At 49.0% G+C, this 12,573-nt stretch overlaps 4 protein-coding genes across 4 annotated transcripts; 3 read left to right on the forward strand and 1 right to left on the reverse strand.

The window, feature by feature from the left end:
• Positions 1-3,979: 3,979 nt before the first annotated feature.
• Positions 3,980-4,664, forward strand: PHATRDRAFT_51280 (predicted protein; the record flags this gene model as incomplete). Its single annotated transcript, XM_002185249.1, has 1 exon — positions 3,980-4,664. The coding sequence occupies exon 1, from the start codon at positions 4,107-4,109 to the stop codon at positions 4,662-4,664; it is 558 nt and encodes a 185-aa protein (XP_002185285.1). The 5' UTR covers positions 3,980-4,106.
• A 153-nt stretch (positions 4,665-4,817) lies between these two features.
• On the reverse strand, positions 4,818-6,035 carry PHATRDRAFT_16911 (predicted protein; the record flags this gene model as incomplete). Its single annotated transcript, XM_002185300.1, has 2 exons — positions 4,818-5,614; positions 5,696-6,035. Coding segments are annotated over 2 exons (1,137 nt in total), but the record flags the coding sequence as incomplete, so codon positions are not given.
• An 825-nt stretch (positions 6,036-6,860) lies between these two features.
• PHATRDRAFT_24006 (predicted protein) lies at positions 6,861-9,223 on the forward strand. Its single transcript, XM_002185250.1, has 2 exons — positions 6,861-7,497; positions 7,540-9,223. The coding sequence occupies exons 1-2, from the start codon at positions 6,874-6,876 to the stop codon at positions 9,163-9,165; spliced, it is 2,250 nt and encodes a 749-aa protein (XP_002185286.1). The 5' UTR covers positions 6,861-6,873; the 3' UTR covers positions 9,166-9,223.
• A 224-nt stretch (positions 9,224-9,447) lies between these two features.
• Positions 9,448-10,326, forward strand: PHATRDRAFT_31133 (predicted protein). The gene is made up of 3 exons (XM_002185251.1): positions 9,448-9,486; positions 9,698-9,733; positions 9,962-10,326. The coding sequence occupies exons 1-3, from the start codon at positions 9,484-9,486 to the stop codon at positions 10,268-10,270; spliced, it is 348 nt and encodes a 115-aa protein (XP_002185287.1). The 5' UTR covers positions 9,448-9,483; the 3' UTR covers positions 10,271-10,326.
• Positions 10,327-12,573: the final 2,247 nt, after the last annotated feature.

Genomic DNA, 12,573 nt, shown 5'->3' on the forward strand with positions numbered 1-12,573 from the left:
ACATAGCTGTATTTGTCATACGCTTCAATGCTTTGATTGCGGTTTCCGCTCGATTCAACCACGGTGAATATGGCTCAATCTCTTTAGCATGAGCTCCTGCAGCACGAACCTTTCGTCTGAACTCTCCTTGAACTAATTCTTTGGCACCATCTGAAATAATTTCAGCTGGAACTCCCTCACGATGAAATAACAAATCCAACGTATCGTGAGCCTGACCTTTCGACTTCATTGGGTAAGCACGAGTCCAGTCAACATCGTTCACATAAATTTGAGCACAAGAATTTCCTCGAGACGAGACAATAATCGAAAACATCGTATCCGTATACAAACTCGTGCGCAAGTGACGGTATCTCAACTGTGCAGTGACTGGTTTCACTCTCTTCGCTAACGATCGACTAGCAATGTCTTTGACCCCTCTCTGAGTCGTTGCGAGTAATGTTCGCTTCGCTGTCGATAAACCAATGTTCCATCGCTTCGCCAACTCTTCTGGCGTTACCTTATACCTGTAATTCGACGACTGTGCAACACTAACAATACAAGTCTTTTCAAGTTCATCAATCAAATGTTTGTCTTCCAAAGACATCGAAACAGATGATAAAACCATTGATACTGTACTGTCTTTCGTTGTAACCATTTGAATGTTCGCATGTGCAGAATTTCTCGTTACCAACGCACCCTTACTATCGGTGAACTTCTCCTCCTGACGAGAAAAATCTGTCGAATACGGATCCCAAATCGGACTTTCATAAGTAAGGTTCAACTTGTGAAAATTTCGAAACTCCTCCGCAGACGGCTTGCGGACTGGTAAGTAAGAAATGACTCCATCTAATGATAATGGTAACCTCACATCGTCTTTCGGGAAATAAATCGAATGCGATAACTCCGTAAGTTTTTCCGACAAAAATCGGGGACAATCATTCACTTCGACATCATTTAATCGAATTTGATTCGGATTTAACAAAGCATGTTCCATTGTAGGAAAATGTAAAGCCTGATGAATAACTAAAATAAATGTCTCATATGTGTAAGGATGATCAAAAGCAAATGCAGCAGAGACAATTGGTACAGACCGGGCTTGACCAAATGTAGATAAAAACGCAGAAACATCAACCGTTCGAGAGGTTCTTGAAATATGTAAGCGTGTCGACCAACACAACATGTATCCGCGTGAGAATCTAACTCCGCGTGTGATATAAATGCACTCTCAAGTGACTGTATAGAAATAGGACATGTAGACACAACCGACACTTTCGGTAATTGTCAAGAATTTCTCTGTGACATGCTTCGACCTGCCGATGACTTCGATGTAAGAGAATTCGTATCATCGTGACTGATCTTTGACTTCTTTTCGTCATCATTGCCCTTAGAATTAACACCAGATGCATTTCGCCGCTTTCCACCAGCTTCTTCACGTAAAGTATGCAAATGGCGCTTTTGTTCTGCATTCATGGTCTTGTATTCATCAAAAGTATAATATCTATCCACCATACCATTGGTAGATCCCTTGTTGAAAACACCCTTGTTTCCACCATGACCACCACGACCTTTGTTACCACGTCCTGACCCTTTACCTTGCCCTCAACCACGACCAGATCGACCTGACGAAATATTTCGAAGCTGAGCCTGGTTCTGCTCTTCAATAAATTCACTAAGAAAATTCACTGTCGCTTCAAAATCATTTTTCAAAGATGGGTTAGCACAAACAGTGGCAACTGCAGAATTTAGAAACGGTGCCTGAATACGTTTCAAAAATTTTCGAACTTTTGCTGCCTCCGTCAAAGGTTCTCCAAACTCTTCCATATCTGTGTGCGCTTGCTGATGAATCTCTGCAAAGCGCTCAAAAGTAAAACCACGACGCTCTCCGTTATAAAACTTTGATTCAAGGTCCCCTTCAGCTCGTGTCATGATCTTCGACTGATTCGTTGGTCCCAAATAATGCGAACGCAAAGCAAACCACGCCGCACGACCGTTTCGAGCTCTCGAATACGACGACACCCAACTCCAAGCCGGACCTCCATGAGTACAACTACGAATAATGGTCCACACCTGAGCATTGTCTGCCGCATAAGACTCTTCATCATGAGGACAGCAAGCAATCATTTCTTCGAACGCATCCTGATAGTTATTGTCAGGACCCTCTGGAACCTCTTCCTCTTCACGAATAACATAAGCGAGTGGGACTCCTGTTGTTCCTCGAATTTGCAGCAAGTACTCCGCAATATTCTCGAACGCATCACGAATCTTCTTTAAATCCTCAATCTGAGTAGGAGCCGTGAGGTCTTTTGCCAACTCTTTATCTTCCTTTTCACGCTTCTTAATCTCCATCATTGAGTAAATACGCGCCGGATTAAACTGAACTGGATAAGGCCGAGAAGTGCGCTTCAAATGACGAACATAGTACGCCAACAAGATAAGACGCTCTTCCGCAGTGGGTGAAATCGCAACACCATTGCGTGGAATCACAGCCAGTGCTCCTGGTTCTTCCGCGTTAGGATTCGGGAGTGTACCCCCGGGACGACGAATATTCTTACACATATCCTTGATAAAATCATCCGTCGCAATCTCGAAAACATCCATAGACGTAATCGAATCAGTAATGGCATCATGCTGTTCAACATCAACAATACCAATTGCTTGTAAAGCATTTCGAACTTGAGCTAGAGCGGCTGCCATGGTCAACTTTCTTCTTTCTTCCTGTATCACAAACTCATAAAATTCTGTTAGTTGGTTTGGAACATTCAGTGTTCTCACGCCACGTGAACACGAGAATTATTGATCATTGATGTCACAAATGTGAATTTCACATATAGACTTGAATAAATGATATCGATAACGAATACCGTTTCATAACCATAAAATGAGTACACAACGAACTCTAGCGAACTCAAAACAGCTGTCGCCCTCATCCGTTCGAGATATTTAAACAATATCTATCAGAGTGGAGGATCTGCGACTACCTTGCGGTATAATTCCGATAATAATTGTTGCATAAGTAACTGCTTCGTATGAGCATACTACTTATCATCCACACATGAATGACGCTCAAAACCCGAGCATTTAGCAAACAATACAATTTTGTGCAATGCACCTTCTTCGATAGATGAAGAGATTCATGGATGCGTCCAACCATGGAGATTTTGCCTTGTTTCAGACCGTTAGACGGATACGAAACCCAGTAACCGATCAACACGTCTATCACGTGGACCACTACGAGAAACTGGCAGTAAATTCCAGGCCTCTGCAGGCTTCGGCGACTTAACAACGACATGAAAAGCCAGGTATTCTGCCCTACCTCCCCAGGCACAATCGGAATCAGCGATCACTTCGAACACTCGAAAACACAACGAAAACACTACCTTTGATCCCGCTACCTCAGCATAGAACTACTGGGTCTGATAAACTAGAAAACTGCAACGATAACGGGCTAGAATCGTCTAAGGAACCGAAAAGGATCCTGCATACTTTTCGTAGACGACCAAAGGCGTAAAGCACAAGATTATAGACTTATCTGATAGACTTAGGGATATGAACCCCTCATGTACCTCTTGACGTAGGGGTTTTCTAGACAGGAACAATTACTTTCGGACTGTCGTTGTTCTATGAGGCTCTCCGTCATAGTCGTGATTGAATCCTCGATCTGACTCATTGTACCCTAACCCTGAGAACTCAGGGAAAAAGGAGCGCCAGGAAGGTCGGGGGACAGACACCACCAACGCGTGGAGCAGTCTGACCGACTGACTGACCGTCGATGGGACAACAACGACGTTGGTGGGGTAAGTAGTCGTCGGCCGCCGTACCACATACGTACGGTTGGGGTACCTCACGATAATAGCAAGGGCAAGGGGAATCGCGTCGGAACGCGCGACAACCATGGCGCGGAGATTAGGGAGACAGTCAGTGAATTGGGTGGAAGGGACCAAGCAAGGTCCAGGTTGTCGAAACGAATACAATCTAGCTAGTAGTATTTTGGGAGTGTGATCCATCACTTCCCCATTCCACCTACGACAGTGCCCACGGTGCATTGTCCCGCTCGCAGTTAAATACTAAACAACAACAATACAACAACAACAACAACAACACACAACAAGACAGTCTTTGAACGCAGTATGATCAAGGACATACTGGACAAGCAAGTCTTCGAGCTGAAAAAGCTCTGGGCCAACAAACGCCAACTCACCTTTCAGGTCTTGAATTTGGCCATGATTGTCTTTTCGGCTCTCATGATATGGAAGGGTCTCATGTTCGTGACGCAGTCCGAATCACCCGTCGTGGTGGTCCTCAGTGGATCCATGGAACCCGCCTTTCAACGCGGCGACATTCTCTTTCTCCACAACGCCGTCCGGGAAGTACACGTGGGCGACGTGGTGGTCTTTAAAATCAAAGATCGGGACATCCCCATCGTCCACCGCATACTCAAAGTTCATTTGGATACCGACACGTTCCAAGTGGATTTACTCACCAAAGGAGACAACAACCGCGTCGACGATCGGGGACTCTACGCACCCGGACAACTGTGGCTCAACCGAGACGATATCCTCGGCAAGGCCGTTGGGACTTTACGATACGTCGGGATGGTCACCATTGCCCTTAACGACTACCCCGTACTCAAATATGTACTCGTCGGGATGATGGGGCTCTTTGTACTCACCAGTAAGGAAGGATAAAAACACCGATTGTACACACACGCCACGATCGTAGGACAACAATTGCACTCGTATGTTTATACACATATCTACACACCCTACCGAGAGAGAGGCGCACACACACACATACACACACACCACGTAGCGACATCGACATGTCTATATACACAAATTCTATACGCCCGGCGCCGGGGACCGTTCCAGTACCATGAGACACTCAATATGTCGCGTTTGCGGAAACAGATCAAAGGGTTGTACGGACGTGATGCGGTAGCCCGCCGCGACGATACCTTGGGCGTCACGCGCTTGCGTCGTGGGATCACACGACATGTACACGATCCGTCGTGGTGCAAAGTCGTACAGTTGCGACAAAAATTCCACGGAACAGCCCTTGCGGGGTGGATCCAGTACCACCACCGTCGTGTCTCGGGGGAAATCCCGAATTTCCGCAAAGATGTTTTCCGAACTGGCGGCCAGGAATTGGCAGTGGTCGATGCCGTTCCGCTCGGCGTTGGCTTGCGCCTCGCGGACGGCCTTGTCGTTGATTTCGATGCCCACGACGGTGGCGAAGGAGGGCGCGGCCGCAATGGCGAACAAACCACTTCCGCAGTAACAATCGGCCAAATGCGTCATGGTGGGTTGTTCGTGGTCGTCCCCCACGGCGCGGGCCAGTACGTGTTCCACCATGAGCGGCAACACGTAGTAATTGTTTTGGAAAAAGTTGCCCGCCAGGTAGGTAAAGTTGAGGCCTCGGACGGTGGTGGTCAAGGGTTGCTGGTGGTTGGTTTCGACGTAGTCGTCGTCGGCGTTGCCTTGACGGAAGAGCAAGGTGGCGCCCTTTTTACGTTTCGACGGCTGGCTCATCAATTCTTGTCGCGTTTGCTGGTACTTGGCGTTAATAGCCGGCGTCGCAATCGGACACGTCTCGACGTTGATGATTTTTCGGGAGGTCATTTTCTGAAAACCAATTGCTTCGATCATTTTGTTGTTGTTATTGTTGTTACTGTTGTTGTTGATCGCGGCTACGGATTCCGGTTCGACTCGTCCGCGACGTTGTTTCGCGGGAGCATCGTAGTGCGGTGTCAGTTTACTGCGGTAGCCGTACGTTTGGTCCGTCCCGAGGGTCGGTGCGACGGTGACATCGGTCAATCCGTACTGGGCCAATCCTTCCTGGACCAGAGTAGTCTTCCACCGTCGTTGCGATTCAATCGAGACATGTTGGAGTTGACAACCGCCACAGTCCGCGGCCAACGGACAGTGTGGGACGACCCGATCCGGACTGGGTTCGAGGACGGTGACCAAATCGGCTTCACTGTAATTGTTGAAATTGCGAAAGACTGCCACCCGGACCCGTTCGCCGGGAATGACGTTGGGGACCATGACGACCCAGCGGGTCGTGGATGCGGTAGAATCCTCGGAAACGTCATCGTTGTCGGTGGCATCGGCCAGGGACGTTGGCAGGCCCGTTGCGGTCGAGTCGGCTTGTTCCGCCGCGGCTGGTGCTGTTGCTGCTGGTGCTGTGGAAGTGACCGACACTACCGACGACGGCAATGTGTAGCGACCCAATCCCCAACCCCGATTAGTCAACGTTTCAATAACGAGTTCAATTTCTTGACGGTACGCAAAGGGAAAGGCCACAAAGCGGGCCGGAGCGAGGACGGGTGGTGGTGACGTTATTGATGACGACGACGACGACGACAGTTCCGGTGCCGACGCTGCACTGTACGTGTCCAATGCGTACTCCTCTACCCATCGATTGCGGTGTGACACGGACGTTCCCATGGAACGCCAAGGAAGAAGTGTCGTGATGGTGGCGGACCGACGGCCACGACGATACCCCCCGACGATTGGCAAGGTCCACGCCCGCAAGCCTTGGGGCCACCACGAACCCCATATACTCACGGTCAAGAATAAAGCTCGTGAGGGAGTGGAAGAAAACCCCGTCATGGTCGTTGAATGCCCGAACCGAAAGGATCCTCTGTTTTGTGTGTGGAAAGGGGTTGGGATTTTGTGGTGGGGACACAGTCTCACCTAGTCCACTCGGCTATCTCTGGTACCCCGATAAACCCTGCTTTCCTTTGACTGCAAAGGGTTTGATTCACATGTGCTCGAACAGTCACGGCAACTTGCGACGGGAACGATGGAAGGAGTAACGATGCAACGATGGCCCTCTCCGGTGGCACACACAACACAACACAACATTCACCAGTAGACGTACACAAACCTGTAAATGTTGGCCCCGAATGTGTGGAACGTCGTGTTGTCTACGAGACGAGTGTGTGGTCGGACACTTGCGACGAACGGTCGGGTTGCCGTGATGCGCAAGACCCTTCGTCGGACCCGCGGGTATTGGCATGGCCCCGGCGGCGACGGCGGCGGGCCTACCCGAGTCGATTGTCGTTCCTTGTCCACGAATGTCATTCCCACCAATACTCCGTTACACGACGGTCTTTTTGCCATTCCGGAACTCCAAACACCGTCCGATTTTCTGCAGTGTGCCGTCCAAGCCATGCACCAGTGCGATCAATTGCGCGATGCACTCGGTGACCGCCACGACGACCACGCCAATAGCATCACGTCGTCGTCGTCGTTGACCAAATCGTGTGCGGTGGATCGTTTGTACCAACTCGACGAAATTAGTCGCGTCGTTTGCAACGTAATTGACGCGGCAGAATTGTGTCGTAGTACCCACGCTTCGGAAGAATGGCGTGACGCCGCCCACCGGGCCTTTGTCCTACTCAGCGACTACATTGCTCAACTCAATACCGATCCACGTCTTTATCGGGCACTCACGACCATATTCGGGACGTCGTCGTCCTCCACCACCACCACATCGAACTCCTCCACTGCCCACGTCGCACCGTCCGTCTTTCCGGAATTGACGACGGAAGAACAGCGCTTCGCGCTTTTGTTGCGCGCCGAGTTCGAACGCGACGGCATACACTTGCCGGAACACGAACGAGCGCACGTACGGAATCTCCAAGCGTCTCTCACCGCATTGGAAACCTCCTTTAGTCGCAATCTCGTTACGTCTCACAAAACCTTTGCCGCACACGCCCAGGACGTGGCTGACGTACTGCCTCCGCACGTACTCCAAGCCTACCACATTGTCGTCCCACCTGTCACACACGAATCATCCACTGTCCAACTCGGTACTTCCGAACCGCAAATATTGCAAACACTCTTGCGCTACTCAAACTCGCCGTCGTTGCGGCGACAAGTGTATCTGGAAAGTCACACGGCCGTCCCGGAAAACTTGGAAATACTGGACGGCTTGGTACGGGTACGCTACGAATTGGCCCAAGCGCTGGGCTTTGACTCGTACGCCGATCGCTTTCTGCGCGACAAAATGGCGGCCCACCCGAGCAACGTGGCCAGCTTTTTGCAAACGCTGCAACGCAGCAACTCTCCCTTGTACCGACAAGAAATGACCATGCTGTCACAAGCCAAGCAACAAGTGGAAGGCAATGACGTGGTCGAGCCGTGGGATGTACCCTTCTATATTGGCCTTTTGAAAACACGGGACGGCTTTGATGTGCACGACGTGTCGGAGTATTTGACGCTGCCGCAGTGCCTCGATGGCATGAAAACGCTCGTCGATAAGTTGTTCGGAATCAATATGCAAGAATGCGAATTGACCGACAACGAACGATGGGACGGGCCCACTGTCAAGAAGGAAGAACGAATTCGAAGGTTTGACTTTTTGGAAAAGAGCACCGGTCGGAAGTTGGGAACGATCTACCTCGACCTGCATCCGCGTGAGGGCAAGTACGGCCACGCCGCCCATTTTACCGTCCGTTGTGGCTGTGTTCTGAACGGACCCAGTGATCCACCCAAGTATCAATACCCCATCGTGGCTCTGGTGTGCAACTTGTCTAGCACCAACACAAACTTGTCCCATGCCGAGGTCGAGACGCTCTTTCACGAATTCGGACACGCCCTGCATTCCTTGCTCAGCCGAACTAGATTTCAGCACATGTCCGGAACTCGTGCAGCCATGGATTTTGTCGAAACTCCCTCACATTGGATGGAAAACTACGCGTGGGATACCGACTTTTTGAAAATTTTGGCGGTGCATCCGCAAACGGGCGCGTCGATTCCCGACGAGTTGATACGGGCCCTGCAAAAATCACGGTACGAGTTCGCTGCGATTGAGCGCCAAAGCCAGATATTATACGCCACGTTTGATCAAAAATTGTTCGGGGTACCCACTACGGCCGATACAACGGCTCTTTTTGGACAGCTCCATCGAGAGATTGGCGTCCCCTACACCGACGGTACGCATTGGCATTCGCGGTTTGGCCATCTCGTCACGTACGGTGCGGGATACTATGGCTACTTGTATGCGCAAGTGTTTGCCGGCGACATTTGGCGACACCTGTTTCAAGGGCGATCCATGGAGCGAAAGTCGGGCGACGAGCTGTGGCATAAAGTATTGATTCACGGAGGCGCCAAGGACCCGAGTGATATGTTGACTGATTTACTCGGAAGGCCACCGCAGGTAAATTCGTTTGGGCAATAAAAAGACTACCACAAACTCATGGAAATGACCAATAGAATAAGATTTTCGTGAGTGTGAACATTGTCTTCTATGGATAACTCTGTAAAACCCCTTTGGTCCATCTCTACTAGTAGTACTTACTGTCAGTGTCAATGATGGCTGATCTGAGGGGAGTAAACACGGAAACTTTACATGATTAAAAACTTCACATGATTAAGGTTTGGGATTAACCAAGACTTTCCAACTACCATGCGGGCTCTCGGAACATTCGTCTTCTCGGAATTGGATCACTGCTATTCACAGTCAGTCCAGAATCCTCGGGTGAAATCAGTAGAAGCCATGGTGCGTGGGATGCGGTTCAGCGCAAACAGCTATTGCGTAACCCCAAGGATTTGAATAGTCGAATGTCAGAAAGAGGAATACTAAGCAAGAGCACGTGAGAGGAGATTTCTTCTACGATGTATTTTTCAGATTTTTGTACATTTCATGGACTGTCCTATGTTTGTAATTTCGTCGTGGCTCACGTCGACGCTTCTTCTGTTTAACTCTACAGGAAGTCGGTAAACTTATCGCAGTCATCGGTGATGAAGTAAGTCATGTTAATGCTCTGAAGGCGACCGCCATGGTCGACCGCGTCGTTGTATTAGAGAGGCAATATTTCAGCGATCTCTTTCCAAGATTCCATTTCGTTAGTATCAATTTCCTGGAGATAGGAATCAGATATACGGTCGGACATTTCTTTTGAATGTTCATATCCGATTGTTTGTAGCTCGAAAATTTCCCACCTGACCATTAGCGCTTTCCTCGTCCCTCCTAGGACACCGTCACAGGCTTCTTGTTAGCTGGTGTAGGTCACCGCACGGCAGATGGGTCCAACTTTTTGATCGTCAAGCAGGACACGAAGTTGCAACAAGTAGAAGAAGCTTTCCAGAACTTTTCTGTACGTGACGATGTCGGTATCATTCTCATCAATCAACACGTGGCCAACGATATTAGACACATTTTAAAGGATTACCACGAAACTATCCCGACTGTATTGGAAATTCCTTCAAAGGAGCACCCGTACGACCCCGAACAAGACTATATCATGCAACGGGTCAACATGTTCCTTGGAGGTGGTATGTAGACAAGACTACAGACAACACTGGGATATCCCATAATCGTAAACCCTCATTGCTTGTTACTATGGAAAGCATGATTTATATTAGCTATACTCGAAATGGGTAGAGGAAGGCTTCTACTTTGTCGTAAGGAATGAGTGGATTTCGCTGACGAATCCTTGGAACGACTCCTTAAAGCGTATTCGGTTCATTCTCCCTTCATAACCACTGAGCAATACCTTCTCCAGAACTTCAGGTTGAATCAGGCTGGTGAACGCAGCCTGAAGACGTGACCGCTGGTTGCTGTCGCTGATCTGATTGGTCAAATCGGTGACGACAGCCGCAAATCGATTTATTTGTGCTGCAGCCAAGGGCAAAAGGGCCATCCCGGCTGACTCGACCCGATCTACCACCAAGCTCTGGAAAACGACGTCCGTCAGTAGGCGCCGAGATATTCGATCCAAAAGATCAGGATGATTAGACAGATGAGCCTGTAAGGCTTTCGATTTTATATGCTCGCGTACGACACTTCCTATTCCTTGCAACGAGCTTCTGGCAACATTGGAATTATGGTGACTCATCCCGAAAAGAAGCGACTCAACTAAGGAGTCAAAAAGCTCAAACGGCAAAGTACACACTTTCTCCGGGTACGTATCCATCATAAAGCCAACCAACTCGAAAAAGTGTGAGCATAGAATTGGAAGTTGGAGCAAGCCCTGGGACATCAGCGGAAGAATTTGCTGTAGCCCGAAGAAGATAACATCCGTCACCTGGGTAGATTCGATGCCATCCTTGGTGGCAGCACAAGTGTCGATAAAGTCCTTTGTACCAAGGTTTGTGAGCAATTGAATAGCCATTAAAATGTCGCCATAGGATTGATCTTCAGCGGCTTCTGTTTCGGCAGACGTTCTCGCTTTAATTTTCCGTTTCTTGCAATGGTGCACCGAGTATAGCTGTAGCAGTTGAGCCGATGAATTGAACAAGGCAAAACTTTGGTCGCGGTCCAAGACGGCAATGAAGTGTTCAGTATAGTCACAGAAGAGCCGCAAAAGACTCTCACAGACAGAAAGATCTGCCGCGAAGCAAGACATGAGGCCGGATAATTGGGCAAGGTGCGTCGAAATGAAAAAAGGTATCCGCTCTGGCTGTTTCATGTCGCCCGCACGGGCAACGCCATCAAATAAATCTACACAAAGACACGCCATTTCTTTTGCGTTTACGTCATCGGGAACAACCTCGTTTGAGCTGAGTGCGTGAATTAATGCTGAGAAGGATTCGCGGACTACTCTCAAAGATTTTGCAAGAAGAGCAGTCGATGTGTGATCTTCAGAATCGCCGCAAACGACAAGAATTCCTGTCAGAATTCTAGATTTTTCTCTGTATGGTAGCCTACGGAACCCTGACACCATTTCCATTGAAAGAGTTTGCATTTCGGACGCCTTGCTCGCCACTATTGACTCAAACTCGGACTGTGAAGCACTGTGTCGAACACCAGCAGTCAAGGAATGAACCTGCACAATTTGGAGAAATGCTGGTGCGGAAACTATTAGTGATCGAAGTTGTTCCCCGCGCATGGCAAGCGCTAACAACAGATTTGCTGCTTTCAATTGGACATGATTTTCGTGAGGCCAGAAGCACTGGTAAAACAGACATACGTGCACACAAAAAGAAAGAACTTGCTGCGCAGACTCCTTGGTGGACCATACTTGCATAATCCGATTCTGAGCGGCTGTGGGAGAGCCACCATAGTCTGCAGGATACACATATGCCGGTGCCCATCGGGTCAAAAATTGCAAAAAAGAAACTGCAAGAAGTGGAGACAGCCGTGCATTCGACGGCTCTTGAGCAATCTTATTGACCTGGGCGTCAGCGAATTTGACCAAGGCCTGTACGGCAGCAGCAATATCAGCAGAGAGATTCTGATCCGAAGAGCAAGAAATGATCACAGCATCAGGAATGGCTGGAGTCTCCCCTTCATTATCGTCTGTCAATAGATGACTGATGTACATCGATAAAAGCCGGCATTGCTCCAGGAGTGCTGCTATCTCTGGCGTCACGTCACCAGTTTTCTCCCAAAATCCTTGAAGCTGAGGCATGGTTCGCGTGAAATGGGAGGACAAGCAGGCAATAGCAGAACTAAGATTGAGCCGACCTACAATTGACACAGCGGCTAGTTCGTCTTCAAGATCTGTGCCCTCGATCTCTTCCCTTACTTCATCAAGCTCAGTTTCATGTGTCAACATATAATGTTCCTGCAACGCTGCCATTCGGGTCCGACATTGAATGAAAGACTCATACAGGGGCCCAAGAATAGCGGAGAGTTGGCTTT

This window comes from Phaeodactylum tricornutum, chromosome 29, assembly GCF_000150955.2.
Source record: "Phaeodactylum tricornutum CCAP 1055/1 chromosome 29, whole genome shotgun sequence".
Classification (NCBI taxonomy): domain Eukaryota; phylum Bacillariophyta; class Bacillariophyceae; order Surirellales; family Neidiaceae; genus Phaeodactylum; species Phaeodactylum tricornutum.

What these genes read in the sequence shown, in the direction of transcription:
- PHATRDRAFT_24006 (XM_002185250.1), top strand. Translation starts at nt 6,874, where the DNA reads ATGTTGGCCCCGAATGTGTGGAACGTCGTGTTGTCTACGAGACGAGTG. An exon ending in CGAACTCCTCCACTGCCCAC is followed by an intron (nt 7,498 to 7,539) that starts GTCGCACCGTCC and finishes ACGGAAGAACAG; the next exon opens with CGCTTCGCGCTTTTGTTGCG.
- PHATRDRAFT_31133 (XM_002185251.1), top strand. An exon ending in TCGCAGTCATCGGTGATGAA is followed by an intron (nt 9,734 to 9,961) that starts GTAAGTCATGTT and finishes CGTCCCTCCTAG; the next exon opens with GACACCGTCACAGGCTTCTT.